Genomic DNA, 23,775 nt, shown 5'->3' with positions numbered 1-23,775 from the left:
ATCTATAAATAGTCACTTTAATAACTCTACCTACATGTACATATTACCTCAACTAGCCGGTGACCCCGCACATTGACTCTGTACCGGTAGCCCCCTGTGTATAGTCTTGCTATTATTATTTTGCTCTTTAATTACTTGTTTATTTCTTATCTGTATTTTTTATTTTTTTATAAACTGCATTCTTGGTTAGGGGCTCGTAAGTAAGCATTTCATTGTAAGGTCTACACCGGTTGTATTCGGCGCATGTGACTTATACCATTAGATTTGAGTAAAATGAGGGTTTGTTACCTGTGTCCAGTACCATCGGCCATGACTTGACGTCCACAGCAGCCGCAGCCTCTTTGGACTTCAACAGCTTCATTATTGCTTGGGTGGTCAGGATACACACCGATTTACTGACCTGTCACACACACAGTGTTATTTTGGTTATTTCACCTTTATTTAACCAGGTAAGGTTGAGAACAACTTCTCATTTACAATTGCGACCTGACCAAGATAAAGCAAAGCAGTGACACAAACAACACAGTTACACATGGAATAAACAAACACAGTCAATAACACAAAAAAAGTCTATATACCATAGTGGCGAAATAATTATGATATAGCAATTAAACACTGAAGTGATAGATGTGCAGAAGATGAGTGTGCAAGTAGAGATACTGGGGTACAAAGGAGCAAAACTAAATAACAGTATGGGGATGAGGTAGTTGGATGGGCTATTTACAGCTTCAGCGATTTTTGCAGTTCGTTCCAGTCATTGGCAGCAGAGAACTGGAAGGAAAGATGGCCAATGGAGGAATTGGCTTTGGGGGTGACCAGTGAAATATACCTGCTGGAGCGCGTGTTACGGGTGGGTGCTGCTTGGTGACCAGTGAGCTGAGATAAGGTGGGGCTTTACCTAGCAAAGACTTATAGATGACCTGGAGCCAGTGGGTTTGGCGACGAATATGAAGAGAGGGCCAGCCAAGGAGAGCATACAGGTCGCAGTGGTGGGTAGTTTATCTTTTTATGGCTGCAGGGGCAGTATTGAGTAGCTTGGATGAAAAGGTGCCCATTGTAAACAGCCAGCTCCTCAGTCTCAGTTGCTAATATATGCATATTATTATTAGTATTGGATAGAAAACACTCTGAAGTTTCTAAAACGGTTTGGATTATGTCTGTGAGTATAACAGAACTCATATAGCAGGCAAAAACCTGAGAAATTCCACTTTCTGTTTTTTTCTTTTCTGGGGGTGGCAGATTTTCAACCAAGCTCTCATGAAATTACAGCAAGATATGGATGAGTTTTCACTTCCTACGCCATCCACTAGATGTGAACAGTCAATATAACTTTTTCTGATGACTAATGTGAAGGGGGGTCGAATGACACAGGAAATAGTCACCAGTGCAGGGGGAGGACCTGTGTTCCTCCGGTCATCAGAAGTCATTCTAATTCACCGGTTGGAACGTTCTTCAAGATATATGTAAACAACATTCTGAAGATTGATTCAGTACATCATATGACATGTTTCTACTGACTGTTACGGAACTTTTGGACATTTCGTCACGTTATAGTGGACGCGCTTTTTGACTTTGGAATTGTTTACCAAATGCGCTAACCAAAGTAGCTAATTGGACATAAATAACAGACATTTTCGAACAAATCAAGCATTTATTGGGGACCTGGGATTCCTAGGACTGCAATCTGATGAAGTTCATCAAAGGTAAGAAAACATTTATCATGTATTTTCTGGTTTCTGTTGACCCCAACATGGCGGCTAATTTGGCTTCTGTTCTGAGAGCCGTCTCAGATTATTGCATGTGTTGCTTTTTCTGTAAACTTTTTTTGAAATCTGACACAGCGGTTGCATTAAGGAGAGGTATATCTATAATTCCATGTGTATAACTTATATTACCATCTACATTTATGATGATTATTTCTGTTGAAACGATGTGGCTATGCAAAATCACTTGATGTTTTTGGAACTAGTGAGTCTAATGAGCCAATGTAAACTCAGATGTATTTATATAAATATGAACTTTATCAAACAAAACATGCATGTATTGTGTAACATGAAGTCCTATGAGTGTCATCTGATGAAGATAATTCAAGGTTAGTGATTAATTTTATCTTTATTTCTGCTTTTTGGAAAATGGCTGTGCTTATTGTAGTTTTGGTGGAGACCTAACAATCGTTTGTAGTGCTATCGCTGAAAAGCCTATTTGAAATTGGACACTTTGGTGGGATTAATAACAGGATTACCTTTAAAATGATATAAAACACATGTATGTTTTAGGAATTGTAATTATGAGATTTCTGTGGTTTGAATTTGGCGCCATCTATTTTCACTGGTAGTTGTCATATCGATCCCGGTATTGGGATCTGACAAGTTTGGCTAGGAGATTAGGCTAGGTCATGTTGTCGAGATTAGGCTAGGAGATTAGGCTAGGTCATGTTGGAGAGATTAGGCTAGGCCATTCTGGCGAGATTAGGCTCGGCCATTCTGGCGAGATTAGGCCATTCTGGCGAGATTAGGAGAGGCTATTCTGGCGAGATTAGGCTAGGCTATTCTGGCGAGATTAGGCTATGCCATGCTGGTGAGATTAGGCTAGGCCATGCTGGTGAGATTAGGCTAGGCCATGCTGGTGAGATTAGGCTAGGCCATGCTGGTGAGATTAGGCTAGGCCATGCTGGTGAGATTAGGATAGGCCATGCTGGTGAGATTAGGATAGGCCATGCTGGTGAGATTAGGATAGGCCATGTTAGTGAGATTAAACTAGGCCATGTTAGTGAGATTAGGCTAGGCCATGTTAGTGAGATTAGGCTAGGCCATGTTAGTGAGAGCTGTGTACCTCTACAATCATCTTGACGGTGGGCAGGGTGGTGGCCAGGTTCTGAGGATGAGGGGGTCTCACTGTGACAGGAACACAGCCAGCGTACAGACACCCATAGAACGTAGCGATCAGGTCAATACCTGGAGAGAGACAAGGGCAAAGAGCCCATTACAGACCATTAAACCCAGTTCAAATCAAGACAAGACGTGCAGTTGAGACCATTTCCACAGTAAGGGTGCCTCTTTACATTAACATGAGGAAACTTTGACAAAAGTTGCCACTTGTTGTAACAAACAAGTGCCATGAAATACATGCACCAGAAACAGGGTACAGTTTTTGTCTTGTTAGAAAGGTCAGCATGCCAGGCTAGCAACACTACATGACCAAAACTATGTGGACATACTTGTCCAACATCTCATTCCACAATCATGGCATTAATATGGAGTCGGTCCCCCCTTTGCTGCTATAACAGCCTCAACTCTTCTGGGAAAGCTTTCCACTAGATGTTGGAACATTGCTTGAGGTTGGGTGATTAGGCCAGGCTCACAGTTGGCGTTCCAATTGTGACGACCCTCCCACTCTGTCTGCCGTATTCTCTCTTTGTTCTTGTATCCTTATTAGGATGCCGGTGGACGGAGTTGGGAGGGTCGTCAGCTACATGGGAAACACCTGGGCCCGGTGTGTCCCAGGATAAATACACCACTTCCTCATTCATGGAGGAGACTCTCTCCATGCAGACACCTTTACAGATTTTTGTTGTGTTTCTTGGTGGCTTTTGGTTGTTTGCTTTGGCACCTTTCAACACCCTGCATTATCACATTCATGCATGCAAAACACTCACTTACACTACTGATTACACACACACCATTGTATATTGTACTTAGTTTACTTTATTTAATACATATATGTTTTGTTACTCCTAATCTCCACGTGGTCTCCCTTTTGTTATGGGCTTTGAGCCGGTTCGTGACACAATTCATCCAAAAGGTGTTCGATGGGGTTGAGGTCAGTCTTGTGCTGACATTGCTTCCAGAAGCAGTTTGGAACTCGGTAGTGAGTGTTTGTCCAGGCGGCTCGCTCGCTGCCCGTGTGTGTCTCTGCTTGTCTCCCTTTGGTAGCTGCTTGTCTAACTAGCTCCATGCTTGTCTAGGTAGCTCTCTGCTTCTCTAGCTAGCTAGCTGCTTGTCTAGGTAGCTCTCTGCTCGTCTAAACACGGAACGTTAGCGCACTGGTCTCTGATTGGCTAAATAGATTATTGCATGACTTAAGCTAAATGTAATATGTTGAATCTTGGAAACTCCAACAGACAACATGAGATGTTCTAAAACGTCATGAGATTGACTGTTCAAATACTCCTTAAGACCGTTCAAATACTCCTTAAGACCGTTGAGTCACATCTTATGTGTCTGCACTGGGCTTTAAAGCCCAGTAGAGAACACCAGAGACCAGTAGAGCCCAGTAGAGAACACCAGAGCCCAGTAGAGAACACCAGAGCCCAGCAGAGAACACCAGAGCCCAGTAGAGAACACCAGAGCCCAGCAGAGAACACCAGAGCCCAGTAGAGAACACCAGAGACCAGTAGAGCCCAGTAAAGAAGATTAGACCCAAATAAGAATGCTGTGCATTGACTATAGCTCAGCATTCAACACCATAGTACCCTCCAAGCTCAACATTAGGCTCGAGGCCCTGGGTCTGAACCCCGTCCTGTGCAACTGTGTCCTGGACTGGGTCCTGGACTTCCTGATGGGCCACCCCCAAGTGGTGAAGGTAGGAAACACCTCAGCACACTGCTGATCCTCAACGGTGTGCTCAGCCTCCTCCTGTACTCACTGTTCACCCATGAATGCATGGCCACGCATGCCTCCAACTCAATCATCAAGTTTGCAGACAACACTACAGTAGTAGGCCTGATTACAACAATGACAAGACAGCCTACTGGGAGGTGGTGAGGGCCTTGGGAGTGTGGTGGCAGGAAAACAACCTCTCATTCAACGTCAACAAAAGGAGACGATTGTGGACTTCAGGAAACAGCAGAGGGAGCACCCCCCTATCCACATCGACGGGACCGCAGTGGAGCAGGTGGAAAGCGTTAAGTTCCTTGGCGTACACATCACTGACAAACTGAAATGTCCAGCCACACAGACAGTGTGGTGAAGAAGGCGCAACAGCGCCTCTTCAACCTTAGGAGGCTTAAGCAATTTGTCTTGACACCGAAAACCCTCAAACTTTTACAGATGCACCATTGAGAGCATCCTGTCAGGATGTATCACCGCCTGGTATGGCAACTGCACAGCTCGCAACTGCAGGGCTCTCCAGAGGGTGGTGCAGTCTTCCCAACGCATCACTGGAGGAAAACTACCTGCCCTCCAGGACACTTACACCACCCGATGTCACAGGAAGGCCAAAAAGATAATCAAGGACATCAACCACCCAAGCCACTGCCGGTTCACCCTGCTATCATCCAGAAGGTGAGGTCAATACAGGCGCATCAAAGCTGGATCGAGAGACTGAAAAACAGCTTTGATCTCAAGGCCATCAGACTGTTAAATAGCCATCACTAGCACATTAGATGCTGCTGCCCTATATACATAGACTTGAAATCATTGGCCACTTTAATAATGTTCACATATTTTGCATTACTAATCTCAAATGTATATACTGTATTGTATTCTCTTTTAGTCTATGCCGCTCCGACATTGCTTGTCCAAATATTTACATATTCTTAATTCTATTTCTTTACTTTGGATTTGTGTGTATTGTTTTGAATTTGTTAGATATTACTTGTTAGATACTACTGCACTGTCGGAGCTAGAAACACAAGCATTTCGCTACACCCGCAATAACATCTGCTTAACACATGTATGTGACCAATGCAAATTGATTTGATTTAGAGACCATCAGATGCCAACAGAGAACAAGTAGCGTGTATAACAGTCTGGAGAGCTATAATCAGAGGGTCAGGGGTTAGAAGTTAGTGTAATTACCTGGAGGGTAAACCAGTGCTACGTGATCTCCGGGGTTGAGGCGTCCCTTCTCTATCAGTGCCATGGCAACACGCTCCGCCCGCTTTTGCAGCTGCAGACAGGAAGCAGTGCTGGACACTGTGCCCTGGACAACAACATCAGGGTACCACTGTTAAACAATTATTTACAAATCACCTTACACACTCAATACAGTACAAAACAACCAGAGAAGACATTGGCAGTCTGCCTGTGGTAAGAGTTGGCAGCTATCAGAGCAGACATTGACAGCTTGCCTATGGTAAGTGTTGGCTGTGTCAGAGCAGACATTGACAGCTTGCCTACGGTAAGAGTTGGCTGTGTCAGAGCAGACATTGACAGTTTGCCTATGGTAAGTGTTGGCTGTGTCAGAGCAGACATTGACAGTTTGCCTACGGTAAGTGTTGGCTGTGTCAGAGCAGACATTGACAGTTTGCCTATGGTAAGTGTTGGCTGTGTCAGAGCAGACATTGACAGCTTGCCTACGGTAAGAGTTGGCTGTGTCAGAGCAGACATTGACAGCTTGCCTATGGTAAGTGTTGGCTGTGTCAGAGCAGACATTGACAGTTTGCCTATGGTAAGTGTTGGCTGTGTCAGAGCAGACATTGACAGTTTGCCTATGGTAAGTGTTGGCTGTGTCAGAGCAGACATTGACAGTTTGCCTATGGTAAGTCCTGGCTGTGTCAGAGCAGACATTGACAGCATGCCTATGGTAAGTGTTGGCTGTGTCAGAGCAGACATTGACAGTTTGCCTATGGTAAGTGCTGGCTGTGTCAGAGCAGACATTGACAGCATGCCTATGGTAAGTGTTGGCTGTGTCAGAGCAGACATTGACAGTTTGCCTACGGTAAGAGTTGGCTGTGTCAGAGCAGACATTGACAGCTTGCCTATGGTAAGTGTTGGCTGTGTCAGAGCAGACATTGACAGTTTGCCTATGGTAAGTGTTGGCTGTGTCAGAGCAGACATTGACAGTTTGCCTATGGTAAGTGTTGGCATCTGTCAGAGAAGAGACAAAGCCGGTACCTTGGCGTTGAGCACCAGGAACAGGGGATGGTCAGGTGTGGCCTGGGCTCTCCACTGGAGAACATCCTGCATGTACAGGAACTATTGGAGACAACCAGGAGATACTCAGTATACAGACAGAACCAGGAGATCCTCAGTATACACACAGAACAGCAGTTACCTGTGTGCCCAGGTGATAGGTGAAGAGGAATGGTCTGTACCTTACATGTCTCTGTGTGTCCAGGTGAAAGGTGATAGGTGAGGAGGCATGATCTGTACCTTACGTGCCTGGTCATTGTCCTCTAGTTGAGCCACGTCTCTCCCACAGGCCTGAGCAATCCTCTTCCCTGCTACCAGGTTCCCCACGATCATAGAGGCAGGACCCACCTCTGTCCAACACACATCACCACCACCACAATCATCATCACAATCATCATCCTCACCACAATCACCTCTGTCCATCAACATCAGAATGTTGATATTGGTTTTCTCCTGAATTGAGTAAAAATAGGTTCTGAACAGTCTAGTAGTTCTAACAGTAGGTTCTGAACAGTTGAAGTCAGAAGTTTCCATACACCTTAGCCAAATACATTTAAACTCCGTTTCACAATTCCTGACATTTAATCCTAGTAAAAATGATGTCTTAGGTCAGTTAGGATCACCACTTTATTTTAAGAATGTGAAATGTCAGAATAATAGTAGTGATTTATTAAAGCTTTTTTTTTTTAAATCACATTCCCAGTGGGTCAGAAGTTTACATATACTCAATTAGTATTTGGTAGCATTGCCTTTAAATTGTTTAACTTGGGTCAAACAATAAATTGGGTGAATTTTGACCCATTCCTCCTGACAGAGCTGGTGTAACTGAGACAGGTTTGTAGGCCTCCTTGCTCGCACATGTTTTTTCAGTTGTGCCCACACATTTTCTATAGGATTGAGGTCAGGGCTTTGTGATGGCCACTCCAATACCTTGACTTTGTTGTCCTTAATCCATTTTGCCACAACTTTGGAAGCATGCTTGGGGTCATTGTCCATTTGGAAGACCCATTTGTGACAAAGATTTAACTGATGCCTTGAGATGTTGCTTCAATATATCTACATAATTTCCCCCCTCATGATGCCATCTATTTTGTGAAGTGCACCAGTCCCTCCTGCAGCAAAGCACCCCTACAACATGATACTGCCACCCCCGTGCTTCACGGTTGGGATGGTGTTCTTCGGCTTGCAAGTCCCCCCCTTTTTCCTCCAAACAGTTCTATTTTTGTTTCATCAGACAAGAGGACATTTCTCCAAAAAGTATGATCTTTGTCTCCATGTGCAGTTGCAGACCGTAGTCTGCAACTGGAGCAGAGGCTTCTTCCTTGCTGAGCAGCCTTTCAGGTTATGTCGATATAGGACTCGTTTTACTGTGCATATAAATACTTTTGTACCGGTTTCCACCAGCATCTTCACAAGGTCCTTTGCTATTGTTCTGGGATTGATTTGCACTTTTCGCACCAAGGTATGTTCATCTCTCGGAGACAGAACGCGTCTCCTTCCTGAGAGGTATGACGGCTGTGTGGTCCCATGGTGTTTATACTTGCGTACTATTGATTGTACAGATGAACGTGGTACCTTCAGACGTTTGGAAATTGCTCCCAAGGATGAACCAGACTTGTGGAGGTCTACAATTTTTATCTGAGGTCTTGGCTGGTTTCTTCTGATTTCTCCATGATGTCAAGCAAAAAGGCACGGAGTTTGAAGGTAGGCCTTGAAATGCATCCCCAGGTACACCTCCAATTGACTCAAATTATGTCAATTAGCCTATCAGAAGCTTATAAAGCCATTACATGGCTTTAACAGCTCAGCATTTAACACCATAGTACCCTCCAAACTCGTCATTAAGCTCGAGACCCTGGGTCTCGACCCCGCCCTGTGCAACTGGGACCTGGACTTTGACGGCCCGCCCCCAGGTGGTGAGGGTAGGAAACAACATCTTCACCCCGCTGATCCTCAACACGGGGGCCCCACAAGGGTGCATTCTCAGCCATCTCCTGAACTCCCTGTTCAACCATGACTGCGTGGCCATGCACGCCTCCAACTCAATCATTAAGTTTGCAGACGACACTACAGTGATAGGCTTGACTACCAACAACGACGAGACTGCCTACAGGGAGGAGGTGAAGGCCCTCGGAGTGTGGTGTCAGGAAAATTAGTGAAATAATCTGTCTGTAAACAATGGTTGGAAAAATTTGCTGTGTCATGAACAAAGTAGATGTCCTAACCGACTTGCCAAAACTATAGTTTGTTAACAAGAAATTTGTGGGGTAGTTGAAAAACGAGTTTTAATGACTCAAACCTAAGTATGTAAACTTCCGACTTCAACTGTAGTTCTAACAGTAGGTCCTGAACAGTATATAGTTCTAACAGTAGGGTCTGAACAGTATATAGTTCTAACAGTAGGGTCTGAACAGTAGGCTTGTAGAACATTCGGGCACAACCAGTGACACATTTTGGAGCCTTGAATGAAAAGTCCCATCCTACCTGGTTGTTTCTGCCGTGGTTTGGGCAGGTTGGTAACACAGCTGTGAGGACACATGAGGACGTTGCAGGGGTGGAGAGCTCCTTCCAGAAACCTCTGTTTGGTCTCTGAGATATGGATCCCCCCCAGCGGAGCCTTGGGCATTGTGTTGGCAGGGACCAGAGCTAGGCAGTACACCCCCACTTGGTGAATACTGTCTATAGCCTGTAGAAAATACAATAGACATGCTGACAGGGACCACCTGGTGAATACTGTCTATAGCCTGTAGAAAATACAGCCTGACAGACAGGAGGGGTTACTAGATGTGTGTTCCACTATATTGATTTGACTCAGAACATCATGCAGCTTTAAATGTACTTGAAGAGGTGTTGTATACATGATGTATATACACTGTGTTGTACCTGTAGAACGCGGCTCATCCACTGGAAGCTGCCCTCCTCTGAAGCATCTGGTCTCTGTTCTGCCACCACTACAATACGCTCATCATGGAGAACCGAGACGGAGAACACTGCTATCCTAGAACACAACAGAGAACACTGCTATCCTAGAACACAACAGAGACCAGTGCTATCCTAGAACAAGAACACTGCTATCCTAGATCACAACAACACTGCTATCTTAGAACACAACAACACTGCTATCCTAGAACACCACCAATGCTATCCTAGAACAACAACACCACTGCTATCCTAGAACACAACAACAATAACACTGCTATCCTACAACAAAAAACACTGCTATCCAACAACACCAACACTGCTATCCAACAACAACAACACTGATATCCAACAACAACAACACTGATATCCAACAACACCAACACTGCTATCCTACAACACCCACAACACTGCTATCCTAGAATACCAACACTGCTATCCTAGAATACCAACACTGCTATCCTAGAACATAACACTGCTATCCTAAAACACTGCTATCCTAGAACACCACAACAACACTGCTATCCTAGAACACAACAACAATCCTAGAACACCACAAAAACAATCCTAGAACACCAAAACAACAACAATGCTATCCTAGAACACCACAACAACAACACTGCTATCCTAGAACACAACAACAACAACACTGCTATCCTAGAACACAACAACAACACTGCTATCCTAGAACACAACAACAACACTGCTATCCTAGAACACAACAACACCACTGCTATTCTAGAACAAAAAAACAACAACACTGCTATCCTAGAACACCACAAACCAACACTGCTATCCTAGAACACCACAAACCAACGCTGCTATCCTAGAACACCACAACAACGCTGCTATCCTAGAACACAACAACAACACTGCTATCCTAGAACACCAACAACACTGCTATCCTACAACAACACTGCTATCCTAGAACACAACAACACTGCAATCCTAGAACACCACAACAACACTGCTATCCTAGAACACCATAACAACAACACTGCAATCCTAGAACACCACAACACTGCAATTCTAAAACACCACAACAACACTGCTATCCTACAACATCAACAACACTGCCATCCAACAACAACACTGCTATCCTAGAACACCACAACAACAACACTGCTATCCTAGACCACAACAACAACACTGCAATCCTAGAACACCACAACACTGCAATTCTAAAACACCACAACAACACTGCTATCCTAGAACACCACAACACTGCTATCATAGAACTACAACAACACTGCTATCCTAGAACACAACAACACTGCTATCCTAGAACACCACAACAACAACGCTGCTATGCTAGAACACCACAACAACGCTGCTATCCTAGAACACCACAACAACGCTGCTATGCTAGAACACCACAACAACGCTGCTATCCTAGAACACCACAACAACGCTGCGATCCTAGAACACCACAACAACGCTGCGATCCTAGAACAAAAAACAACAACGCTGCTATCCTAGAACAAAAAACAACAACACTGCTATCCTAGACCACCACAACAACACTGCTATCCTAGACCACCACAACAACAACACTGCAATCCTAGAACACCACAACAACAACACTGCAATCCTAGAACACCACAACAACATTGCAATCCTAGAACACCAAAACACCACTGCAATCCTAGAACACCAAAACACCACTGCAATCCTAGAACACCAAAACACCACTGCAATCCTAGAACACCACAACAACACTGCAATCCTAGAACAACACAACACTGCAATCCTAGAACACCAAAACACCACTGCAATCCTAGAACACCAACAACACTGCTATCCTACAACACTGCTATCCTAGAACAAAAAACAACAACACTGCTATCCTAGAACACCACAACAACAACACTGCTATCCTAGAACACCACAACAACAACACTGCTATCCTAGAACACCACAACAACAACACTGCTATCCTAGAACACCACAACAACAACACTGCTATCCTAGAACACCACAACAACAACACTGCTATCCTAGAACACCACAACAACAACACTGCTATCCTAGAACACCACAACGACAACACTGCAATCCTAGAACACCAAAACACCACTGCAATCCTAGAACACCAAAACACCACTGCAATCCTAGAACACCACAACAACACTGCAATCCTAGAACACCACAACACTGCAATCCTAGAACACCACAACACCACTGCAATCCTAGAACACCACAACACCACTGCAATCCTAGAACACCAAAACACCACTGCAATCCTAGAACACCACAACAACACTGCAATCTTAGAACACCACAACAACACTGCAATCCTAGACCAGCACAACACCACTGCTATCCTAGAACACCAACACTGCTATCCTAGAACTACAACAACACTGCTATCCTAGACCACCACAACAACAACACTGCTATCCTAGAACACAACAACAACGCTGCTATCCTAGAACACCACAACAACGCTGCTATCCTAGAACACCACAACAAACCTGCTATCCTAGAACACCACAACACTGCAATTCTAAAACACCACAACACTGCTATCCTAGAACACCAACACTGCTATCCTAGAACACCACAACAACTGCTATCCTAGAACTACAACAACACTGCTATCCTAGAACACAACAACAACGCTGCTATCCTAGAACACCACAACAACGCTGCCATCCTAGAACACCACAACAATGCTGCTATCCTAGAACACCAACACTGCTATCCTACAACACTGCTATCCTAGAACAAAAAACAACAACACTGCTATCCTAGAACACCACAACAACAACACTGCTATCCTAGAACACCACAACAACAACACTGCTATCCTAGAACACCACAACAACAACACTGCTATCCTAGAACACCACAACGACAACACTGCAATCCTAGAACACCAAAACACCACTGCAATCCTAGAACACCAAAACACCACTGCAATCCTAGAACACCAAAACAACACTGCAATCCTAGAACACCAAAACAACACTGCAATCCTAGAACACCACAACAACAACACTGCTATCCTAGAACACCACAACAACAACACTGCTATCCTAGAACACCACAACAACACTGCTATCCTAGAACACCACAACAACACTGCTATCCTAGAACACCACAACAACACTGCTATCCTAGAACACCACAACAACACTGCTATCCTAGAACACCACAACAACACTGCTATCCTAAAACACCACAACAACTCTGCTATCCTAAAACACCACAACAACAACAACACTGCTATCCTAAAACACCACAACAACAACAACACTGCTATCCTAAAACACCACAACAACAACAACACTGCTATCCTAAAACACCACAACAATGCTATCCTAGAACACAACAACAACAACAACTCTGCTATCCTAAAACACCACAACACTAACAACAACACTGCTATCCTAAAACAACACAACAACAACAACACTGCTATCCTAGAACACAACAACAACAACACAACAGAGAACACTGCTATCCTAGAACACAGAACCTCCCTTCTCACCTCCCCCTGTAGACAAACTTCATGGGCTCCACTGCCAGCGCCGTAGCAACCACATCATCAGCGTTGTGTCTCCGCCCACACACCGTCATCAGCCCGTCCATTCTACCCACGATAAACACTAGGTTGTCCTGGAGACCACACACACAGGGTGGTTAGTCACTGCCCAACACATCTTGTCAAATAAAATAAAATATGTATTTATCACATGCTTGGTAACAGGTGTCGACTAACAGTGGAAATGGATGGTCAGGTCCAGCAGTATGTCAAGTAAAATAAAATTTTATTTGTCACATGCTTAGTAAACAGAGTAACAGTGAAATGATTATCTACTGAATTCAGCTATACCTAATTTAGCTACATTTAGCAGACATCATGCTAGCAGATACACTACCGGTAAAATGTTTGGAATCATGTAGTAACCAAAAAATCTAACTTGATTTTATATTTGAGAATCTTCAAAGTAGCCACCCTTTGCCTTGATGACAGCTGCATCAGATGACCTGGTCTCCACAATCCCCCAACCAAATTGAGATGGTTTGGGATGAGTCGGACCGCAGAATGAAGGAAAAGCAGCCAACTAGTGCTCAGCATAGGTTGGAAAATCATTCCAGGTGAAGCTGGTTGAGAGAAAGCCAAGAGTGTGCAAAGCTGTCATCAAGGCAAAGAGTGGCTATTTGAAGAATCTAATAGAAAATATTTTGATTTGTTTAACAGTTTTTTGGTTACTACATGATTCCATATATGTTATAGTTTATGTCTACAATGTAGAAAATAGTAAAAATAAAGAAAAACTCTTGAATGAGTAGGTGTTCGAAAACTTTTGACCGATAGTGTACATTTAGCAGACATGCTAGCAGATGCATTTAGCAGATGCATTTAGTTGAACATCATGCTAGCCGACACATCACACTAGCCGACACATTTAGCAGACGTCAGGCTAGCAGACGTCATGCCGGCAGACGCATTTAACAAACTTCATGCCGGCAGACGCATTTAACAGACGTCATGCCGGCAGACGCATTTAGCAGACGTCATGCTAGGAGACGCATTTAGCAGACGTCATGCTAGCAGACGCATTTAGCAGACGTCATGCTAGCAGACGTCATGCTAGCAGACGTCATGCTAGCAGACATCATGCTAGCAGACATCATGCTGGCAGACATCATGCTGGCAGACATCATGCTGGCAGACATCATGCTGGCAGACATCATGCTGGCAGACATCATGCTGGCAGACATCATGCTAGCAGACATCATGCTAGGAGATACATTTAGCAGACATCATGCTAGCAGACGCATTAAGCAGACATCATGCTAGCAGACGCATTTAGCAGACATCATGCTAGCAGACATCATGCCAGCAGACATCATGCTAGCAGACATCATGCTGGCAGACATCATGCTGGCAGACATCATGCTGGCAGACATCATGCTGGCAGACATCATGCTGGCAGACATCATGCTGGCAGACATCATGCTGGCAGACATCATGCTGGCAGACATCATGCTGGCAGACATCATGCTAGCAGACATCATGCTAGCAGACATCATGCTAGCAGACATCATGCTAGCAGACATCATGCTAGCAGACATCATGCTAGGAGATACATTTAGCAGACATCATGCTAGCAGACGCATTAAGCAGACATCATGCTAGCAGACGCATTTAGCAGACATCATGCTGGCAGACACATTAAGCAGACATCATGCTAGCAGACGCATTTAGCAGACATCATGCTAGCAGACATCATGCTAGCAGACACATTTAGCAGACATCATGCTAGCAGACATCATGCTAGCAGACACAATTAGCAGACATCATGCTAGTAGACACCATGCTAGCAGACACATTTAACAGACATCATGCTAGCAGACACATTTAGCAGACATCATGCTAGCAGACATCATGCCAGCAGACATCATGCCAGCAGACACTATGCTAGCAGACATCATGCTAGCAGACATCATGCTAGCAGACATCATGCTAGCAGACACATTTAGCAGATATCATGCTAGCAGGTGCATTTATCAGACATCACGCATGCAGACACATTTATCAGACACCATGCAAGCAGACACCATTAGCAGACACCATGCTAGCAGACACAATGCCAGCAGACACATTTAGCAGACACCATGCTAGCAGACACCATGCTAGCAGACACCATGCTAGCAGACACCATGCTAGCAGACACCATGCTAGCAGACACATTTAACAGACATCATGCTAGCAGACGCATTTAGCAGACATCATGCTAGCAGACGCATTTAGCAGACATCATGCTAGCAGACACATTTAGCAGACACCATCCTAGCAGACACATTTAGAAGACATCATGCTAGCAGACACATTTAGCAGGCACCATGCTAGCAGACACATTTAGAAGACATGCTAGCAGACACATTTAGCAGGCACCATGCTAGCAGACACATTTAGGAGACACATTTAGCAGACATCATGCTAGCAGACACATTTAGCAGACACCATCCTAGCAGACACATTTAGAAGACATCATGCTAGCAGACACATTTAGCAGACACATTTAGCAGACACCATCCTAGCAGACACATTTAGAAGACATCATGCTAGCAGACACATTTAGCAGGCACCATGCTAGCAGACACATTTAGGAGACACATTTAGCAGACATCATGCTAGCAGACACATTTAGCAGACATCATGCTAGCAGATATCATGCTAGCAGACACATTTAGCAGACACATTTAGCAGACACATTTAGCAGACACATTTAGCAGACACATTTAGCAGACACATTTAGCAGACACATTTAGCAGACACATTTAGCAGACACATTTAGCGGACACATTTAGCGGACACATTTAGCGGACACATTTAGCGGACACATTTAGCGGACACATTTAGAAGACACATTTAGAAGACACATTTAGAAGACACATTTAGCAGACACATTTAGCGGACACATTTAGCGGACACATTTAGCGGACACATTTAGAAGACACATTTAGAAGACACATTTAGAAGACACATTTAGAAGACACATTTAGAAGACACATCCAGCAGACATCATGCTAGCAGACACATTTGGCAGACATCATGCTAGCAGACACATTTAGCAGACATCATGCTAGCAGACGCATTTAGCAGACATCATGCTAGCAGACGCATTTAGCAGACATCATGCTAGCAGATACATTTAGCAGACATCATGCTAGCAGCTGGGAATGTGATGATCCTAGAAACGGATAACATTGAACTCACAGGTCCTACAAAGCCCAGTAGTGACGTCCTGGTGAAGGGTCTGCCACTGATGGGACCTCCTGACGCTCTTACTGGGATGGTCTGGAACAGGCAACAGGACTATACACACACCACTAGACACACACCACATAGCTCCTAATACTGTTACCGAGATGGTCTGGAACAGACAACAGAACTATACACAACACATTGCTCCTAATGCTGTTACTGGGATGGTCTGGAACAGGCAACATGACTGTACACACGACTCAGTATTAATTTATGTAGTTATTGCCTTTAATTAACCAGAAAAGTTAGTGAGAACACACTCTTTTGCAGTAACAATGTGACACCATTATGAGTGTTCAAGTCACAGTACAAACCTGGAATGTGTTCTTGGTCATGCCCGGGAGGCCGTAGTATGCCACGCCGGTGCTCCCAGAACTCACACAGATCTCCCCCACCTCATCTGTCTGGCAGAGATACGGAGTTCCCTCCACACGTACCACACACACCAGCGCTGTGGACACACACGTCATAACATCACACACACTGACTGGATATCAATAAACAAAGCATTGTAATCAATAGGACAACGTGTTTCTCCTAACTGCCCTCGTTACAGGCTAAGTTTTTTAGGGTGTTTCCCCTCATTCCAGGCCGTTCGTTAGGTTTTCCTCCGTTACGGTGCACCCATGACCTGCTCTGAAACCAGATTGCATAGCAGAGAAGGTATGGTGAGATTCGAAATGGTCGGTAATCTGTTTGTCGACTTGGCTTTCGAAGACTTTAGAAAGGCATGGTAGGATAGATATAGGTCTGTAGCAGTTTGGGTCAAGAGTGTCCCCCCCTTTGAAGAGGAGAATGACCGCAGCTGCTTTCCAATCTTTGGGAATCTCAGACGACACGAAAGAGAGGTTGAACAGGCTAGTAATATGGGTGGCAACAATTTCGGCAGATAATTTTAGAAAGAAAGGGTCCAGATTGTCTAGCCCGGCTGATTTGTAGGGGTCCAGATTTTGCAGCTCTTTCAGGACATCAGCTGAACGGATTTGGGAGAAGGAGAAATGAGGAAGGCTTGGGCGAGTTGCTGTTGGGGGTGCAGTGCTGTTGACCGGAGTAGGAGTAGCCAGGTGGAAAGCATGGCCAGCCGTAGAAAAATGCTTATTGAAATTCTCAATTATGGTGGATTTATCAGTGACAGTGTTTCCTATCTTCAGTGCAGTGGGCAGCTGGGAGGAGGTGTTCTTATTCTCCATGGACTTTACAGTGTCCCAGAACTTTTTTGAGTTAGTGTTGCAGGAAGCAAATTTCTGCTTGAAATAGCTAGCCTTGGCTTTTCTAACTGCCTGTGTATAATGGTTTCTAGCTTCCCTGAACAGCTGCATATCACAGGGGCTGTTCGATGCTAATGCAGAACGCCATAGGATGTTTTTGTGTTGGTTAAGGGCAGTCAGGTCTGGGGAGAACCAAGGGCTATATCTGTTCCTGGTTCTAAATTTCTTGAATGGGGCATGTTTATTTAAGATGGTTAGGAAGGCATTTAAAAAAAATATCCAGGCATCCTCTACTGACGGGATGAGATCAATATCCTTCCAGGATACCCCGGCCAGGTCGATTAGAAAGGCCTGCTCGCTGAAGTGTTTCAGGGAGCGTTTTACAGTGATGAGTGGAGGTCGTTTGACCGCTGACCCATTACGGATGCAGGCAATGAGGCAATGAGGCAGTGATCGCTGCAGAGGTGTATTTAGAGGGCAAGTTGGTTAGGATGATATCTATGAGGGTGCCCGTGTTTACGGCTTTGGGGAGGTACCTGGTAGGTTCATTGATAATTTGTGTGAGATTGAGGGCATCAAGTTTAGATTGTAGGATGGCTGGGGTGTTAAGCATGTTCCAGTTTAGGTCGCCTAGCAGCACGAGCTCTGAAGATAGATGGGGGGCAATCAGTTCACATATGGTGTCCAGAGCACAGCTGGGGGCAGAGGGTGGTCTATAGCAGGCGGCAACGGTGAGAGACTTGTTTTTAGAGAGGTGGATTTTTAAAAGTATAGTTATAGAGGCCCAAGAAGAAAACAATAATAATAATACAAATAAATTGTCCGATTGTCTATTCAGATAGCAGCCGATAAGACAGCTAACGGTTAGCAGGCCGCAGATGGGCGTTCAGGTAACGTCGCGACGGAGGAGCCAGCCGGATAACTCCTTCGGGTAGATAACGTCGGCAGTCCAGTTGTGAAGGCCCGGTGGGGCTCCGCGTAGGCAGCAAAACGGGTCCGGATAGGTGACTCCGCAGTCACAGGAGTGATTGACGGAGCTGGCTAGCTCCGGAATAATTGATGTTTGCGCCGGAATCGACGAAAGCCGATAGTCACACGGATAGCAGCTAGCTAGCTGTGAGATCCAGGTATGAATGTCCAGAGAGCGGTTGAAATCCAGGGACATGGAGAGAAAAATTGGTCCGGTATGTTCCGGTCCGAGCCGCGCTGCGCCGTACAAAACTGGCGATAGATTTTCGAGCTAAAGGATAGCTGATGACCACAAACCGTGGTTAGCTGAATACTAACGATTTGCCAGTAAAGAAGCTAACTAGCTTCTGAACTCGCTTCCGATTAGCTTCTGGATTAGCTTCTGGCTAGCTCCTGGCTAGTTTCTGGCTAGCTTCTTGGAGTTTCTGGCTAGCTTCTTGGAGGATTACAGATTTGAGGTAAATAATACTTTTTTATAAATATAAATTGGTGAGGCGGGTTGCAGGAGAGTGTTTTGAAGATGAGTTGATGGAAAATTTTAAAAATGTATGTGAAAAAAGTTATATATATATATATATATGAGACACGACAAGACGAGGACAAAAGACGTCTGAACTGCTATGCCATCTTGGGACATCCTACCTGCTGAACAGGGCTTACTGTAGATTCTATTTTGATTGTTCAGGTTCACCAACAGCAATAGTCTTGGGAGTTTTGCTAAAAACAATCAGTGTATACAGTCATTTCATAGATGAGAGGGTAAAGTTGATCATTTCATAATGATGACAGCAATCACTTTGCGAAGTGCACTGCATGGCCAAAGCAGGCGGAGAAAATAAGCTCACTAAGAACGTCCAAACAGTCAATATCAATCGATTTTGAGGTGGGGTGAAATCCAAAGTTGTGCTATGCACTGAGTGTACAAAACATAAGGAACACCTCTTTCCATGACAGACTGACCTGGTGAAAGCTACTGAATAATCTCTTATTGATGTCAATCAGTGTTGATGAAGGGGAGGTGACAGGTTAAATAATGATTTTTAAGCCTTGAGACATGGATTGTGTATGTGTGCCATTCAGAGTTCAATTGGGACCAGATTAAAGATTTAAGTGCCTTTGAACAGGGAATGGTAGTAGGTGCCAGGTGCACCGGTTTGAGTGTCAAGAACTGCAACGCTTCTGGGTTTTTCACATTCAACAGTTTCCTCTGTGTATCTAGAATGGTACACCACCCAAAGGACATCCAGCCAACTTGACAACTGTGGGAAGCATTGGAGTCAAGATGGGCCAGCATCCCTGTGAAACGCCTTCAACACCTTGTAGAGTCCATGCACCGACTAATTGAGTCTGTTCTGAGGGCATATGGCGGGGGGCAACTCAATATAAGGAAGGTGTTAATGTTATGTGCACTCAGTGTATATTAATTCGCTAATTTGTAAATTATAAATATTGAAACATGACTAGCTCAAACAAGTCATCTGCATAAATGACAAGTTAATTAGTGATGGTGAATTCAATGTGGGGGGACAAAAACAGAACATAGGCTACATTGCCTCCTAATCTAATAGTGGGGTGGTAGATGTCTCCATTATGGCTCTAATCCGATAGTGAGGGGGTAGATGCCTGGTCTCCTTTATGGCTCAGATCAGGTGCCTACATTGTACACACCAGACATACATCACTCACCCACATGTCAGCTCAGAGAGGCCCGGCTCAGAGAGGCCCGGCTCACCGGCTCAGAGAGGCCCGCCTCACCGGCTCAGAGAGGCCCGGCTCAGAGAGGCCCAGCGCATGAGCTCCATAAGCAGCAGATATTCATTTAGAATGGAAAATTAATGTGTTTACGCAACAAATGGTTGTGCATCGAATCAAACAATCGCAACAATTTGTTCTGTAATCAAACCAAATAATTTCAAACTAAAATGTATCGTTCCTGTATCCTATTGGAGCCCATGTTTCTAGATACATACCAGATTATCCTGAAAGGGGAAACCACAGGCCCCTGTTACAGGCTAAGTTTTTTAATTTTTTTCTGGACATTATAATTAATTATGACTTCTGAGGACTTTTCTCTATGAGCAGCCATATAAATCTATAAAAACACTGTAGAATGTGTACTAGCTGGATGTACCGCCCGGTATGAGCTGTAGAATGTGTACTAGCTGGATGTACCGCCCGGTATGAGCTGTAGAATGTGTACTAGCTGGATGTACCGCCCGGTATGAGCTGTAGAATGTGTACTAGCTGGACGTACCGCCTGGCATGACCTGGCCCACGTCCTGCACTGTGAGGACAGAGAGCTTCTCCTCAGTGTCTACCCGGATCACACTGTGGCTCAGACCACTCATGGACAGAACTGCCTTCCCTGGTGGAGGGACACCCGACTCCGGAGGTCTGAGGAACCAACATTTATATACAGTATGGTTATACAGGTAAACTAACAGAACTGCCTTCCCTGGTGGAGGGGCTCCTGACTCTAGAGGGGAAACAGACACAGATGGTGCCTTCAGAAAGTATTCACACCCCTTGACTTACTGCACATTTTGTTGTGTTACAGCCTGAATTCAAAATTGATTAAATTGTTTGTTTTTCTCACCCATCTACACACAATACCCCAGAATGACAAAGTGAAAACATGTTTTCAGAATTTTTTGAAAATGTATTGAAAATGAAATACAGAAATATCTCAAACAAAACCTATTCCCCCTCAAGAGACTGAAAAGATTTGGCATGGGTCCTCAGATCCTCAAAAGGTTCTACAGCTGCACCATCGAGCGCATCCTGACTGGTTGCCTCACTGCCTGGTCCGGCAACTGCTCGGCCTCTGACCGTAAGGCACTACAGAGAGTAGTGCGTACGGCCCAGTACATCATCGGGGCCAAGCTTCCTGCCATCCAGGAACTCTATACCAGGCGGTGTCAGAGGAAGGCCCTATAAAATTGTCAAAGACTCCAGCCACCCTAGTCATAGACTGTTCTCTCTGCTACCGCAAGGCAAGCGGTACCGGAGCACCAAGACTAGGTCCAAGAGGCTCCTAAATAGCTTCTACCCCCAAGCCATAAGAATCCTGAACAGCTAATTAAATGGCCACCCAGACTATTTGCATTGCCCACCCCCCGGAATGCTGCTGCTCTGTTATTAGTCACTTTAATAACTCTACCTACATGTACCTATTACTTAAATTACCTCAACACTGTTGTCCCCGCACATCGACTCTATACCGGTACCCCCTGTATATAGCCTCCACATTGACTCTGTACCGTAACACCCTGTATATAGCCTCCACATTGACTCTGTACCGTAACACCCTGTATATAGCTTCCACATTGACTCTGTACCGTAACACCCTGTATATAGCCTCCACATTGACTCTGTACCGTAACACCCTGTATATAGCCTCCACATTGACTCTGTACCGTAACACCCTGTATATAGCCTCCACATTGACTCTGTACCGTAACACCCTGTATATAGCCTCCACATTGACTCTGTACCGGTACCCCCTGTATATAGCCTCCACATTGACTCTGTACCGTAACACCCTGTATATAGCCTCCACATTGACGCTGTACCGTAACACCCTGTATATAGCCTCCACATTGACTCTGTACCGTAACACCCTGTATATAGCCTCCACATTGACTCTGTTCCGTAATACCCTGTATATAGCCTCCACATTGACTCTGTACCGTAACACCCTTTATATAGCCTCCACATTGACTCTGTTCCGTAACACCCTGTATATAGCCTCCACATTGACTCTGTTCCGTAATACCCTGTATATAGCCTCCACATTGACTCTGTACTGGTACCCCCTGTATATAGCCTCCACATTGACTCTGTTCCGTAATACCCTGTATATAGCCTCCACATTGACTCTGTACTGGTACCCCCTGTATATAGCCTCCACATTGACTCTGTTCCGTAATACCCTGTATATAGCCTCCACATTGACTCTGTACTGGTACCCCCTGTATATAGCCTCCACATTGACTCTGTTCCGTAATACCCTGTATATAGCCTCCACATTGACTCTGTACTGGTACCCCCTGTATATAGCCTCCACATTGACTCTGTTCCGTAATACCCTGTATATAGCCTCCACATTGACTCTGTACCGGTACCCCCTGTATATAGCCTCCACATTGACTCTGTTCCGTAATACCCTGTATATAGCCTCCACATTGACTCTGTACCGTAACACCCTGTATATAGCCTCCACATTGACTCTGTACTGGTACCCCCTGTATATAGCCTCCACATTGACTCTGTTCCGTAATACCCTGTATATAGCCTCCACATTGACTCTGTTCCGTAATACCCTGTATATAGCCCTGCTATATGCTGTTATTTATTGCTGCTCTTTAATCATGTTATTCTTATCACTTACTTTTCTGGGGGGTATTTTCTTAAAGGACTTGTAAGTAAGCAATTCACTGTAAGGTCTACTACACCTGTTGTATTCGGCGCATTAAACAAATCAAATTTGATTTTATTTAACCCCTGAGTGAATACTTTGAAGAAGCATCTTTGACGGCAATTATAGCTGTGAGTCTTTCTGGGGAAGTCTCTAAGAGCTGTCCACACCTGGATTCAGCCAAATTTTCCCATTGTTCTTCTCAAATTGGTTGTTGATCATCGCTAGACAACCATTTTCAGGTCTCGCCGTAGATTTGAGTAAAAACTGTAACTCGGCCACTCAGGAACATTCACTGTCTTCTTGATAAGCAACTCCAGTGTATATTTGGCCTTGTATATTTGGCCGTGTTATTGATTATTGTCCTGCTGAAAGGTGAATTCATGTCCCAGTGTCTGGTGGAAAGCAGACTGAACCAGGTTTTCATCTTGGATTTTGCCTGTGCTTAGCTCCCGTCATGACTCTCCTGTGAGGATCCAAAAGGATCCAGTGGATGAGCTCTCTCTCTCTCCCGCAGAGGGAAAGAGGGATGGATGTTGGGGTTTTACGACACCTCACTCGATCGTAAACCATAGGCAGCAGACGATTCCTTTTGGTGCCTTGTTTGGGTGATCGGAGTGTGTGTGC

The 23,775-nt window shown here is 44.7% G+C and overlaps 1 protein-coding gene across 8 annotated transcripts in view; it reads right to left on the bottom strand.

Moving 5' to 3' along the window:
- Positions 1-23,775, bottom strand: part of dip2a (disco-interacting protein 2 homolog A) — a 190,050-nt gene that overhangs the window by 31,573 nt on the left and 134,702 nt on the right. For 7 of the 8 annotated variants that reach the window (XM_031805488.1, XM_031805491.1, XM_031805492.1 and 4 more), the window contains 11 exons: positions 20,986-21,125; positions 16,869-17,005; positions 16,507-16,587; positions 13,267-13,394; positions 9,738-9,852; positions 9,339-9,540; positions 7,095-7,204; positions 6,837-6,917; positions 5,799-5,922; positions 2,833-2,954; positions 289-400 (listed from right to left, as the gene is read on the bottom strand). In XM_031805488.1, coding sequence (XP_031661348.1) covers positions 289-400; positions 2,833-2,954; positions 5,799-5,922; positions 6,837-6,917; positions 7,095-7,204; positions 9,339-9,540; positions 9,738-9,852; positions 13,267-13,394; positions 16,507-16,587; positions 16,869-17,005; positions 20,986-21,125 — 1,352 coding nt within the window. The remainder of the gene's footprint in view (positions 1-288; positions 401-2,832; positions 2,955-5,798; positions 5,923-6,836; positions 6,918-7,094; positions 7,205-9,338; positions 9,541-9,737; positions 9,853-13,266; positions 13,395-16,506; positions 16,588-16,868; positions 17,006-20,985; positions 21,126-23,775) is intronic. The other variant, XM_031805489.1, reaches the window with a different exon arrangement.

Source organism: Oncorhynchus kisutch, linkage group LG26 (genome assembly GCF_002021735.2).
Source record: "Oncorhynchus kisutch isolate 150728-3 linkage group LG26, Okis_V2, whole genome shotgun sequence".
NCBI classification, from domain to species: Eukaryota; Metazoa; Chordata; class Actinopteri; order Salmoniformes; family Salmonidae; genus Oncorhynchus; species Oncorhynchus kisutch.
This window is presented reverse-complemented; position numbering and strand designations above follow the sequence as displayed.